The following is a 13,652-nucleotide window of genomic DNA, read 5'->3' on the forward strand; positions in this document are numbered from 1 at the left end:
ATGAGAAAACAAAAGCACTGCAGATATCTGGCAACAAGATGCTTTCTGCCGAGGATGGGTCATTAACTCCACATTGAACCCACGGAACGCCCATGCCTCGTGATCCTGGGTATCTATCATTCACAGAACCCAGCCTCGATGACCTGTGCCAAGCATTTCTCAGCTTGTAACTGGGTCATGGTGTAGTGCACTGAACCGTGCTTCAACATGTCAACATGAGAGTCAGAATGGAGGAAGAAAGCCATATTAAATGTGTATGTAGAAAGCAAGTTTTCACGAACTTAAGCTTTGTTTTAATTTTTAAAGGAAGCTTTAGTTAGAGAGTGTGTGGTCCTGAAATAGTCACTGAAGACTTTATCTAAAGAGTCCCATATGATACACACTGGAGTAAAGCAGGGGAGGTGGGAAGTATATGAGCGGAAACTGAAACAACTGCAATTGTGTGCGGATTTATCTGTGGGATTAAGTAGTCTGCATTGCCTTTGATTCTTATTTCTGTTTCTGCAAGAGTCTAAATCTAAGATTATTACTTAGCACACGTGCACGACCTCAACTGCTAATGTATCACCCTTATCCTAAAAGTCAAGATAGATTCAACTAAATCTCAGGCAGGTGGGACTCATTATTTATGTGAGAAATTATTTCAAAACAGGATTAAAGCACTATATGTTGAATTTTAAAATGTAGTGTGTGTGGGGGGGTGAGGCATATTTGTGGGCGAGTACCCATGGAGGCCAGAAGAGGCATTAGATTCCTCAGAACTGGATTCACAGGTCTTGATAAGTTGCTGCTGGATGCAGGTGCTGGGAACTGAACGCCTTTGCAAGCACTCTTAACTACTGAGCAATCTCTCCAGCCCCTTTATTTTCTTTGAATTAAATATATTACATTTTTGCTTTTATGGTTAGAGACAAGATAGCCTTGGAGCTGTAATTTTTCTGCCTCAGCCTCCTGACTGCTAGAATTACAGGCACCAAGCCTGGCCTAACATTTAAGTTATTTAATGATTAATTACCTTGATGAGTATTTTTAAAGGAATGCAGAAAGTTTATTTAAACAAAAGAAAAAGTCTCAACAAGATGTTCCTCTTCACTGAGATGATCTGTAATCATATTAGCCTATCACGCTTGTCATCCAGCATAATTTAATGTCACTGGAGAAACAGATCAATAAAACTCTACTTATGGGCTTTTGCTCTGAACATCTGCGTCTGGTTAAAGCAGTCATTGGAAATGGAACTCCTCCTTTTCTGCAGTTTCTATAGCATCATTATCACTTACAAACACTGGGCACCTGTTACTTATATATGCAAATTTTATCATTACTATTCAGCTGAAAAATGTAAGACTCTGGGTTTTATATGTTAGCTTATCATTTACAGTCCCTGACACATAGTAGGTCCTTGAGAGCTCATGATTAAGATCTTTGGAAAATCCAACTAGATCATACCTGAGGTTAATAGGACATTAGAATTGATAGTGCCTGGATATAAATAAAGGCAATTTTGAGGATTTAGTACGTAAAAAGTTTTCTCTGTATCATGTAATCAGCTATAAAAGCAGTAGAGACTAACACAATTTTGATCTAGAACACAGACCAACAAATAAGAATCACTGGTTGAAGTTGGAAAGTTAACTTGGAGATCCTGAGACCTGGTGTTTAATTCCCAGTACAGGAAAAACAAAAAGACAAACAAACAAACAATAAAAAAAAAAAAAAAACAGAAGGATGCGTTTAAAAATCTGAATTGTGGAGAAGTAACTAGCGAAATTGAAAAACTGAATTTTCAGCTTTAACCAATACTAATACAAATTTAAATTCTTCACATGCATGTATGATGCTGTATTGGAAATAACCTTTTAATTGATTGATTGAACTTTGAGTCAGGATTTCATCCAGTCCAAATTATCCTCAAGTTGCTTTGTGACTGAAGATGACCTTGAACTTCTGGTCCTCCTGCCCCTCCCTCTCTGTTTGGGATTCTGGGATTATGTATGTGTTTCCTCACACCCAACTGTCTGCAGTGCTAGGTCATCACTTTCCCTACTGAAATTTATCCCTAACCTGACAGTATTTAAATTAAATTAACCATGATCTCATATTATTGAATTAATTAACTAAACTCTACTATATGGCAGACTATCATTAGTTCTTTATGTTAATTATGAACTAGAGCTATAAAAAATAATCTATTAATATTTTAGAATAATGTCTGGTCCATATGATGCATTCATTACTAGGTCACGTATCCATTAATTCCGTAAGAGCTATTATCCTCATTTAATAAGGAAACCATATTTAGGGTTAAGTATAAGTACATCCAAAGAATATAACCATTAAAGTGCCAAGCTGGCATTCAAAATCTCTAAACACTAATTTTGTCTCCTTAATAACTATTTGCAGAATTGAAAGCTCCAAGGCTGTTGTGTTTGACTAACTCCAAATCACACATTGATGGACAAGTGGTATGCTATTCTCCAACAGCAGATTCCCTTGGATATATGCTCTCAAAGAAATCACCACATCTTTCTCCAAAAGATATTTCTATTGGGTTCTTCTTCCCTTTTACTATGTGACTTGATGTGGGAAGGCCATATATTAATCTATTAATTTCATTGGTTAATTAAGAAACTGCCTTGGCTCATTTGATAGGCCAGCCCTTAGGTGGGTGGAGTAGACAGAACAGAATGCTGAGAAGAAGGGAAGTGAGTTAGTTGCCATGATTCTCCAACCCGAGACGTCATGTCTCTCCTCTCTGGGCCAGCTGCCAGGTCAGACATGCTGAATCTTTCTGGGTAAGCCACCACTTCATGGTGATACACAGATTATTAGAAATGGGTTAGTCAAGATGTGAGAGTTAGCCAAGAAGAGGCTAGATATAATGGGCCAGCAGTGATTAAAAGAATACAATTTGTGTGTTGTTATTTCTGGGGCAAAGATAGCTGTGTGGGAGCCGGGTGGGATGAAAAACAGGCCCGCAGGTCTTTCTACAATGACTATTCCTCATCTCTTTGCAGTGAGCTCTGGTATGAAACATGGAGTTCTCTGTGACCCAATGAAGATAGGATCACAGCTTAGTAGACCTGATATATGGCACTAAATGCATCAGCCTACAGTCCAATCACTAATTAATCAGCCACACTTTTAGACTTATTTTGCTTTGAATTAAATGCATATGTATGTATCTGTATGTAGTTGTGTGCCTATTGGCATGCAGGTGCCTGTTGGCTGCAGAAGAGTGCATCAGATCCCTGGAGCTAGAGCTACAGGCATTTGGGAGCCACCCAATGAGTGTGCTAAGAACTGAACTCGGGTCCTATGCAAGAGAAGTTTGTGCTTTTAAATTGCTGTGACATCTCTCCAACCCCAGAGTTTGTATTCTTGACTCTTCATTTATTAGTCTGAATAGTAGTTAAGTGTTCAAAGGCAGATAGATATCGAGACAAGGGAGTCAGGATGAGTCTGCCTCATCTTCATCGTGAAGTTGACATTATATGTTAATCACATATTCTTGTGGTAGTTTTTTGAAAGGGGACAATGCAATCAAAGATGTTATTTCAAAAATGACTTTCCTTGAACCTCAGTCAACACTAGCCAGGAATTCCCCTGAATGCATCCTATGATGGCAGTGTCGGAGATGGCAACGCTGAACTAACATTAAATTGTCAAGAAGCATGTTCTGTTGCTCACTCCGTTCTGTTTTGCTTTTTTTTTTTTTAAAGAACTTTTTTTTATTTATTATGTATACAGTATTCTGTCTGCTTGTATGCCTGCAGGCCAGAAGAGGGCACCATACATCATTACAGATGGTTGTGAGCCACCATGTGGTTGCTGGGAATTGAACTCAGGACCTCTGGAAGAGCAGTCAGTGCTCTTAACCTCTGAGCCATCTCTAAAGCTCTTTGGGGGAAGTCCAAGCCATTAGGAGAAATGGATCACTGGAGGAGACACGAATGAAGCTCGGGACTGTTGTTATTTCTCCAAGGGACTTACCATTTCCAGAAGGCTCAGGATCAGCTGGCTGTGTTTCCTGACAATGTTATAAGCTCTGCAGCAAAGCTCCACAAAGTCTTGAAAATGCTGTGTATTTTTTCCACCCTCGGTAATAAAATACTCCATCTCTGAAGTAAAAATGAAAGGGGCTCGGTCCCTATAAATAAAAAAAAACAATAGCGATCATGAGGAGAAGACGTGGTTTTTAGGGCTATCGAAGGAAGTTACCACAATGCATTTCTCTCTCTCTCTCTCTGTCTCTCTCTGTCTCTCTGTCTCTCTCTGTCTCTCTCTGTCTCTCTGTCTCTGTCTCTGTCTCTGTCTCTGTCTCTCTCTCTCTCAGTCCAGTGTGGGGTCACTGTGGATGAGTGGAAAAACAGAGTACGCTTTGGCTAACTGCGCTGCTGCAATGAGAAGAAAGCATTAGGAGCACTACTATGTCCATCTATTTTGTCTCAAATTAATTCCCAGTTACATTTGGACAAAATGTATCTACTGAGAGAAGAGTTTCTCTAATGAACAATACAAGTTAGGACTACTCAAAGTTGTTACCAAGAGCATATTTACTGATGCATTTCGAGATGATAAAACAGAACTTAAGTTCGGCATGACAGTGACCGAAAAGCCATCTTTCTTTAATTGAAAGCCAGACTCCTTTAGGATGAGAGTTTGGATAAAAGTTAAGATGTTATAATAACAAATTCTTTCAAACGATAATTTATGAAGCAACAAGAACAACAGATGTAACCAATTTACTGTCATATGCTTAGCAAACAGAAAGTTGTTTTTAAAAAAGATAGCCATAATTCACATCACACATAACTCAGTAAGAACATTGAGCACACGGCACATTGCAGACCATGTTCTCACACAAGTCATACTGCCCCCTGTAGTCCACGGGTGGAAAAGCAAGTCACATTTCCTAAACGGTGATCTGAGACAAGATCATTCTGAGACGAAGTGTTAGCATCTGTAAGAGAAGCAGGGAGATGGGCAGAGGTCTCTTTATCTGATGAGGTCTCAGTAGTTATATCAATGAGGAGGATTTTACAGCAGCTAGTCTTACAGTCTTCAACAGCATCTAGAGGGGTCATAGTTGTGGGAAAAGCAGAATGAAATGCGTTTTAAATGTGATAGTCCGGGTTCAAGTAAGGCTGCACCAAGTTACAACTGAAGAAACTGAGAGGGGGTTCAGAGTCTCCTTAGAACAGAACAGGGTCCTGTGCTGATACAGGCATCGCTGTTTTAATGAAAACATAGTCGAGCTGGAAATCCCACCGATATGACTTAAGTAGACCTTTCTGAAGTATGAGAACTCAAATGAAAAATTTTGCAAGCACATCTGAGACAGTGAACTCTGGCTCCAAACAAAGCATTTTCTAAAACAGTGTTTGGCCGTGGTTTTTCTAAAGTGTAACTTTAAAGCCTGGTGCTGTGTTTCATACCTGTGAATCCCAGTGCTCCAGAGGCTAAGACAGACTATGAGTTTAAGGACAGCCTAGGCAACATGTTTAGTTCTTGGCTAGCCTGGTCTTAGAGGGGAGAGATCCTGTCTCAAAATAGAATAATAAAGTTTGTATTTTATAATACATGCTGACCTTCAAGAGAGGTTAGAATAACAAAAACTGACACTTGACTTGTTTTGCCTTTCTTCAACCAATAACTTATTCAATAAAATGTATTGAACACCCACACTGAGCAAAACTTCTCAAGTCTCTATTCTAACTTCTTAAACTATGATCAGTAAATTTTGCTATGAGGCACTTTATGGGTCCAAACTTCAGCAAAGTTGGGAGAAGAGATGATGGAAACACAAGATAAAAGCACAGGTTCTAATCTTGAACTTGCTGTGACTTCATTTTCTAGAGTTTAAATTGGATACCAAACACTCAGCTGTTAGACTTTCTAAGAGGCCCAATGTGGGAAACATTTATGTGCCTGGTTCATGGAGAGTGCTGTGCATTTTGAGTTGCTATGGCTGGAGGAGGCTCCATGCACAGAGCCCAGGCTGCAGGCCCCAGGATCCACATCTCAAATCTGGGTTTTGAGCATCACTGCTCTTGCCTTTGATGAGAGACTTACTGTCTCCATTCCTGGATCTCTTTCTTTACCAACTGGGATGGGGACACTTGATTATTGACATTACTGAGAGGATCACATAGCTTAAATGACAGAAAAGCACTTACTGCCACATAGAAAGCTCTCGGTACACTTTAGATATCGCTGCTGGATATTATTGTAAGTCTTCAAATAGCCAAGAGTGTTTGCAGAGTGGAATCTTGTCACAGCTAAGCCTTCCTCCGTCTTCACACTCAAAAATGCCAACACCTCTCGCTTTTTAGTTTAGGATTTAATTTAATCACTATAAACTGCTTGACTACGTAGGTCCTTACATCGATCTTTTCTTTTGTTAGACATTTGACAGATCTTATACGTTCATAGTTTTCACTCTCGCTAATTGTGGTGCTTTAAAGACTGAATGTGCCTCTTAGACTTGTGATTGACATATGTGTTCCCCAGTTGGTGGTGCTATTTGGGGATGCCATGAGACCTTTAGGAAGTGGAGTCCTGTTGGAGGGAATGCATGCCAGGGTTGGACTTTGAGATATTATAGCCTCTCGCCACTTTTTATTCTTTTTCTGCTTTGTATTGATATATGAAAATATGGTCAGCCAGCTTCCTGCTTTGCCAGCGTGCCCTGCCTTTCCCACTACAAGGGATTCTGTCCTACAGGAAGCATGAGTCAAAGTAAACCCTTCTATCCTTGAAGTTGCTTTTGGCCCTAGCATTTCCTCACAGCAAGAGAAAAGTGCCTTATGCACCGGTGTTTCGGTAGTTTTAAGAATATGGTCTTAGGGTTTACTATTGCTGTGAGGAGATACCATGACCACGGCAACTCTTAAGAGGAGGCGGAAACTTTTTTTTTCTTATTCTCAATAAAATAAAAAAAAATGAAAAAAAATTATCCAGTAAGCCACAGCCTCAGGGAGATACACAGATTACTAGAAATTGGTTAAATTAAGATATAAAAGTCAACTAATAAAAAGTCTTGTTGGTAAAAAAAAAAAAAAAGAAAATATTTAATTGAGGGGACTCTCTTATAGTTCAGTCTATTGTGACAAGGAGCATGGCAGCATGCAGGCCGGCATTGCGCTGGAGAAATAGCCAAGTGTCCCACACCTCGTAGGAAACAGGAAGTTGATTGACACACTGGCCAGTATCCTGAGTGTATAAAACCTCAAAGTCTGTTCCTACAGTGACACACTTCCTCCAACAAGGTCATACCCACTCCAAGAAAGCCACACCTCCTAATAATGCCAGTCCCTATGGAAGTGGGGGCCAATTACATTCAAACTACCACAAATATCCTAGGGTTCTTTAATCAGGAACAAATCTACAGAATTTTTTTTTTTTGCTCTTTTCTGTCTTATACTGTGAATAGCGTTTTGAAAGTAGTTTTAGAAAAGTCTAATATCTTACAAATTCCTGAACATTTCTAGTGTGCCAGATGTACTTTTCTCTTTTAAAGCTGATAAAACTACAGCTGGCCAAACTGATCTCTCCTGGAAACTTGCCGTGGCTCTGTCTTCATGAAATGACACCCCTTTCTTTCTCGGCAAGGCAACTGTCATGGTAAATCAGGTGCAGAAAACCCACACAGAATTTCAAGTACCTGAGCGAAGCATCCACATTAGGGAAAATGTAAACTAAGAATAATATTGAAGAAACATTTCACTGTGTAAATATCACAGGTGAAATGTTTAGGGAGCCCAACTAATGAAAGCCTCCCTATTTATATTTTTTGCTTGTTTTCAATAAACTTTATAAAAATAAGAATTACACTAGAACTCTTCTGCAAATGAAAGAAAGTATTAGCTACAACAAGGGCTCCATCTGGTCCCTGGGTGATACACAAGCTTCTGCTGTGCTGTGCTTTATGAATTGACTCAAAAGTGAACCTAATCCTAGATCACAGACATAGGGACTTGAGGCCTCTCTCTCTCTCTCTCTCTCTCTCTCTCTCTCTCTCTCTGAAGTTTTGTGTTATTGGAAATCCAGGGCATAAATTGTTTTCCAGGTTTGTTGCTATATCAATGCTTGTCCCAGCTCTATCTGCTTTTGTTTCTGTCCTCCTACCCTTTCGACTGTTTTTGTTTCCCACACCTTCCTCCTCTTCCTCTCTTTCTTTCTCTCTCTCTGTGTTCTTACCTTCCTTTTCTCCTTCCCACTTACTCTCCCTTTTCTTGTCCCGATTCAGTGATAAATATTAAGATAATTCCCTTGTGATAAATCCTCTCAGTCTGGCAAGGTGGCTCAGTGGATAGAGGCACTTCTCACCAAATCTGGAGATCTGCATTAGATCCCTGATAACCACATGATGGAAGGAGAGAACCCACAACTTGTCCTCTGAGTTCTGCATGTGTACCCAGGCACACACATATTTACACAAGTTCATACAACATAAATAAAATAACATATTAATGATTTTAAAAGAAATCTTCCTCAATATACCCTATTTCTTGCTGAAAATCTTATGATTTAAAATAAGTTGAAGTGAAATATGTGGTTCTCAGGAGAGAGTGAAGCACTCCTCCTTCCTTTAATGGCCTTCACACCTGAAACAATATATCTATGGTGCACTGGTACATATGGAAAATAAAATAAAATATAGTGAATAGCTGGTGATAATTTAACATTTATGTGGGGAAACCGCAGAGTAAGCTCATTATGATTCTGTCACTCTGTTTCCAAAATTAACTTTGGTATAAACATAGGACTAGCCTTTCTCCTAAACTAGCATTCTGCAAAAATGCTGAGAATATTTTCTAGATTTCCAGCAGATGTAAGGAGTGGCTTGGTGATCTAAAAATGCTGATATTCTTGGAAATGTAAGAATATATTATAAGCACATAGTAATTATTAAGGAGATAAATTTATTCAACATAAGAAATGATAGGTTATTCATATTTGACATTTACTGTTACTTTTGTGTCAGATCCCCATGTAACCGCACAACACACATAAATCTGTGTAAAGTTGTTAGTATACCAAGATCACTGTTAGAAGGGTTTACCGGTGGTTGCTCCAATGAGGACTCAGACATTCAGGATCTGTTGCTGCTCATTAGGTGACTTCAACCTAGAGGTTTGGACTTCCAAATGTCAGAGCACTACAGTAAACAACCAGTAGGCATTTGATAGACTCTGTAATAGAATGTGCAAAAACTCCGGGTAAGGTTAAGGAGCTTTCAAAATCATTGTGTTAGGGTCTGGAGATATAGATCAGCGGATAGACTGTTTGCCTGTTATACACTATGCCTTGAATTCCACTCCCAGTACTTCATAAATGTGGGCAAGGTGGAGAAAACTGTAGTCCCAGAACTGGAGAGGTGGAGTTGGGAGGATCAGGAATCTAAGATCATCCTGGCTACATAGTAAGTTTGCAACAAGCCTTGTAAACGTGAGACCTGTCTTATTTCTTCTCCCCACAAAATAACACCGCTATATAGGCAATTTAAATGCACCAAGTAACAACGACAATGTTATGAAAATATTGCTCTATCTGCAATATGAAGAGATAAGAAGGGTGCATTTGGAAAGATCAGATGAGCTTTTTGTAGAAAGTTTTGATCTCATATGATAATAGCTTATATTAGAATGGGGTTTGTGGTTTACAGATGCAGAGAAGTGGAAAGACATAAAACATGTTCCAAAAGAATAAATAAGATGATGTGATGGCTTGCCACAGGAGGAAACGGTGATGTCAAGTAGGTTCTCCTCCTTGTGTAGCAGGAAGGCTGAAGAGCATCATTCTGAGTGACGGGCATTTGTATCCATGTGAGACTTACTAAAGCAGATGACCGAGATTACAACACATGTTTCAGGATGTGAGAGAAAAGATCTAGGCTGGAGGCAAATTCCTGGGAGTCTGACGACCGTCTTTCCTTATGCTACCCAACTATCGCATTAGAGTCCCTGACAATGACAGACACAGCACCCAATGATGTCAGAAGTCAAGGAACAACAGGTTTACAACCTTCCTGCATGTCTCTTGCCTCATAAATTTCAGATATGAACCCAAAGAAGTCAGTGATATGGAAATATCAGTGAATTCAGACAACAGAAGACAAACAAAACAAAATCAGGAAAACCTGTTCTCCCTAGCCAAAGAACGAAAAAGGAAAGTCTAATACATCAGAGTATTTTAAAACAAAGTCAACCTTCTCCAGCCAAATATTTTTAGAGGAAATAGGGATTTCAATTCTACCTGTGCACATATATGTCACATCTTACCAGGCTGCAAGGTGGCACCCTTACCTCACAGCAGGGTGCTGTGGGCACCACTGAAAGGCTACACATGTTGGTCAGTGAAATAGAGTATACAACACTGAAACAAACTACCCAAATATGGCCAACGGTTTCTTGATGATATGGTGAACACAGTTCAAAGGATAGCAGGTAGCCTTTGGACACAATTGGGATCCAGAGACACACATGTACCTTGATGTAAACCTCTGATCTAAAAGGAAAACAAACTAAAAATTAATATAAAACACAACATGTTAAAACTGTCATAAAAATAAGAGAGGTTTTGGGACTGAGGGCCAGACATATCCTTTCTGGAATTAGGTGTGTTTGTGACATTGGTGAAAAGCAGTGTCAGAAGGTTGCAAAGAAAAATCTAAAATCTGGGAAAATGATTCTTGAAAATGATAAAGAGAACAAATAATTAGCACGAAGAATATAAAAGTATTCTCAAATTTCAATAGTTAAAAAATCAAATGCCATAACTAGAAAATACACGAAAGATATAAAAAGACATTTTATGTTTAAGGATATGAAGACAATCAATAAACACCTGAAAAGATATTCAGCATGCCTTCCCTTCATGCAAACTAAATCTACAATGATATGGCAGAAGACACCTAGCAGTATGAGTGAAGAAAGTGACAAGGATGTAGAGAAACTGGATTGCTCAAGCCTTGCTGGTAGAATGTGTGCCCAATGTCCCATTTTGATACATTATTTTCCTTTCTGAAAAACTATTTGTCATCAGCTTATTGAAATCAACAACAATATGCAAACACCCTATAACCCAACATTTACAACCATGAGCATTTATCTCAGAGAAATGCAGACCTATGTTCATGAATTCCACACTTGAGTTGTTCACTGAAGATTTAGTCCTACGAGTTAGAGACCTTTGGGATCCAGATGTCCTTCAACAGATGAATGGTTCCACAGACTGCATTATACTCTGATTGTAGAATGTTATTTGTCAATCAAAAGCACAGTTTGAAAACACAACAGCTTGCATTGATTCTCCAGATAATTATATTGCAGTAAAAAAAAACCCCAAATCCTCAAATAGTACATTCAAGATGATTCCATTTATATAACATTCTTGACATCACAAAACTGTAGAAAGGGACAATAGATGGAAGATTGTCACGAGATAAGGATAAAGTAGGATTGGGAATGAGAGGTAGCCAGGTGCATCCATGAAGGGGCTCCATAAGGGATGTGATGGGCAGAATCATTTGTGTATCTTGACTTTGTCACTTTTGATACCTTATTGTGATAAATTATAATTCTACAAGATCTTACCGTTGGTAAAGAAAAACAGATAATATAATATACAAGACCTCTTTGTCTTGCTTATAATAATTGCATATGAATCTACAACTATTTCAAGAGATGTTGTTGACATCTCAATTGTATTATCTGGGTGTAAATGATAACAGTATCTTGAAAAGTGTAGAGAAACAAGAGAAGAAGGCATCTTGGAGAGGCAAACATTTGATGGCTGATGTGGGATGCCCTTCTTTATGGTGTGAAATATATATATATATATATATATATATACATATATATAATTTACCATTGGTTAATAAAGAAGCTGATTTGGACAATAGTCAGGCAGAATAAGGCAAGGTGGAAAATCCAAGCAGAGCAACAACAGGAAAGAAGGCAGAGTCAGGAAGATGCCAGCAGTCACTGAGGAAGCAAGGTGTGAGGTAACAAGCCATGAGCCTGGTGGTAAAATTTTGAATAATAAAAGTGGGTTAATTTAAGTTGTAAGAGCTAGTTAATAGTAAGCCTGAGTCATCGGCCAAACTTTTATAATTAATATAATCCTCTGAGTGTTTATTAGGGAACTTGTGGATGGGAAAGAAACCTCCATTTACAGATGCTTCAGGAGAAAGAAGCCATTCTGGATAGACACTGAGAATGCTTTGCAGAAGGCAGCACAGGAGGGTTTTCTGAGATGTAGATGCCTCGAAGAAGGCAGTGGAAGAGCTGACATAGTGGAGACCTTCTGATAAACAAAGAAAAAGGAAAACTGAGTAGTGCTGAAGTCAGTACAGGTTTTATTAAATAATAAAGAATAAACCCCAGTTGATAACGTTACAAAATGAATATGTATTTACAGGAAACCTTTCGAGGAGTGAAGTTGAGCAAAGCAGCATGAAGACTTGTGCTGGGGCAAAGTTGTTTGAACTTTCTAGACTCAGTTTATCTGAAAAGATTGCTGAGACTCTAATGGTCATCAAAAGAGGAGAGGAAATAGCTCTGGAAAAATCCATTTAGGAAGGCAAAGGTTTCAGTGCTGATGTAAGTAAGTGTGGGAAGTTGACATTCCACGATAAAGCAGGCTCTGTCGGGATAGCTTTTTCTCAGCAAAGTATGGACTATACTTGGTCTTCTAATGAGAGCACTGGCGGTGTGAGCACAAAATGTGTTGTAGAGTGCAAAAGCCAAGCAATCTCTGGAATGCAGTACCACTGATAGACAGGAGGAGGCAGTGTGCTGGCTGTGTAGTTTGTTCCATTCTAGCAGTGCAGGGCTACTGAGTTCTGAGGTGCTTCACCTCCAGCTCCACATGGCTACTCAGAAGACAAATAGGCCTTTTCCCTTTCCTTCTACATCCAACTTCTCATGTGCCTATGTTATATATGTAAATATCCACTATTCTATGTGTGTGTGTGCATGTGCATGCATGTGTGCATGCACATGTGTAGACTAGAAAAGGATATTGGGTATTCTACTTTATGTTCTCTATCTTATTCTCTTGACAGAGTGTCTCTCATTGAAAATAAAGGTAGCAGGAGGCCAGTTAGGGCCAGAGATTCCTACCACTGCCCTTCACAGTGCTGGGGTTACACTCACACACATGACCATGCTTAGATTTTTTTAAATATGAGTCCTAGGGATTTTATCTCAGGTCTTCATACTTACAGTGAACTTTCTTACTCAAATAGCCATCTCCAAAATTCACTAACCCTTTATCTATCTATCTATCTATCTATCTATCTATCTATCTATCTATCTATCTATCTATCTATGTGTGCGCATGCACATGCTCTCACTGGAGTGTATTCTATCCCAGGGATCAAGCTCAGGTTATCAGCGTTGGTGGGAAAACTGTCTTTACCTTACCGAGCTGTATCTGTAGCCCACCGATCTTTATAACCAAATTAGGCAGCAATTCTGTAACTTTATAAGCTACTACCATTGAGAACAACTGGTAACAAATATGTAGGATCTCTGCCTTCTTTTCTCCAAGTGTCTTACCAGATGCTACTAAGATGCCATGTTTCAATGATGCATTTGTGCCTTGAACTGAAATATAGATTCAGCCATAAGGTGTACCTTGTT

At 39.0% G+C, this 13,652-nt stretch overlaps 1 protein-coding gene across 6 annotated transcripts in view; it reads right to left on the minus strand.

Annotated features, from left to right (window-relative positions):
- Positions 1–13,652, minus strand: part of Pik3c2g (phosphatidylinositol-4-phosphate 3-kinase catalytic subunit type 2 gamma) — a 364,020-nt gene that overhangs the window by 100,208 nt on the left and 250,160 nt on the right. For 5 of the 6 annotated variants that reach the window (XM_050135167.1, XM_050135166.1, XM_050135168.1 and 2 more), the window contains exon 26: positions 3,994–4,150. In XM_050135167.1, coding sequence (XP_049991124.1) covers positions 3,994–4,150 — 157 coding nt within the window. Of the gene's footprint in view, positions 1–3,993; positions 4,151–10,327; positions 10,513–13,652 lie in introns of those variants that run through there. The other variant, XM_050135170.1, reaches the window with a different exon arrangement.

Source organism: Alexandromys fortis, unplaced genomic scaffold, assembly GCF_014885135.2.
Source record: "Alexandromys fortis isolate MF-2015 unplaced genomic scaffold, M_Fortis_MF-2015_v1.1 scaffold_21, whole genome shotgun sequence".
NCBI classification, from domain to species: Eukaryota; Metazoa; Chordata; class Mammalia; order Rodentia; family Cricetidae; genus Alexandromys; species Alexandromys fortis.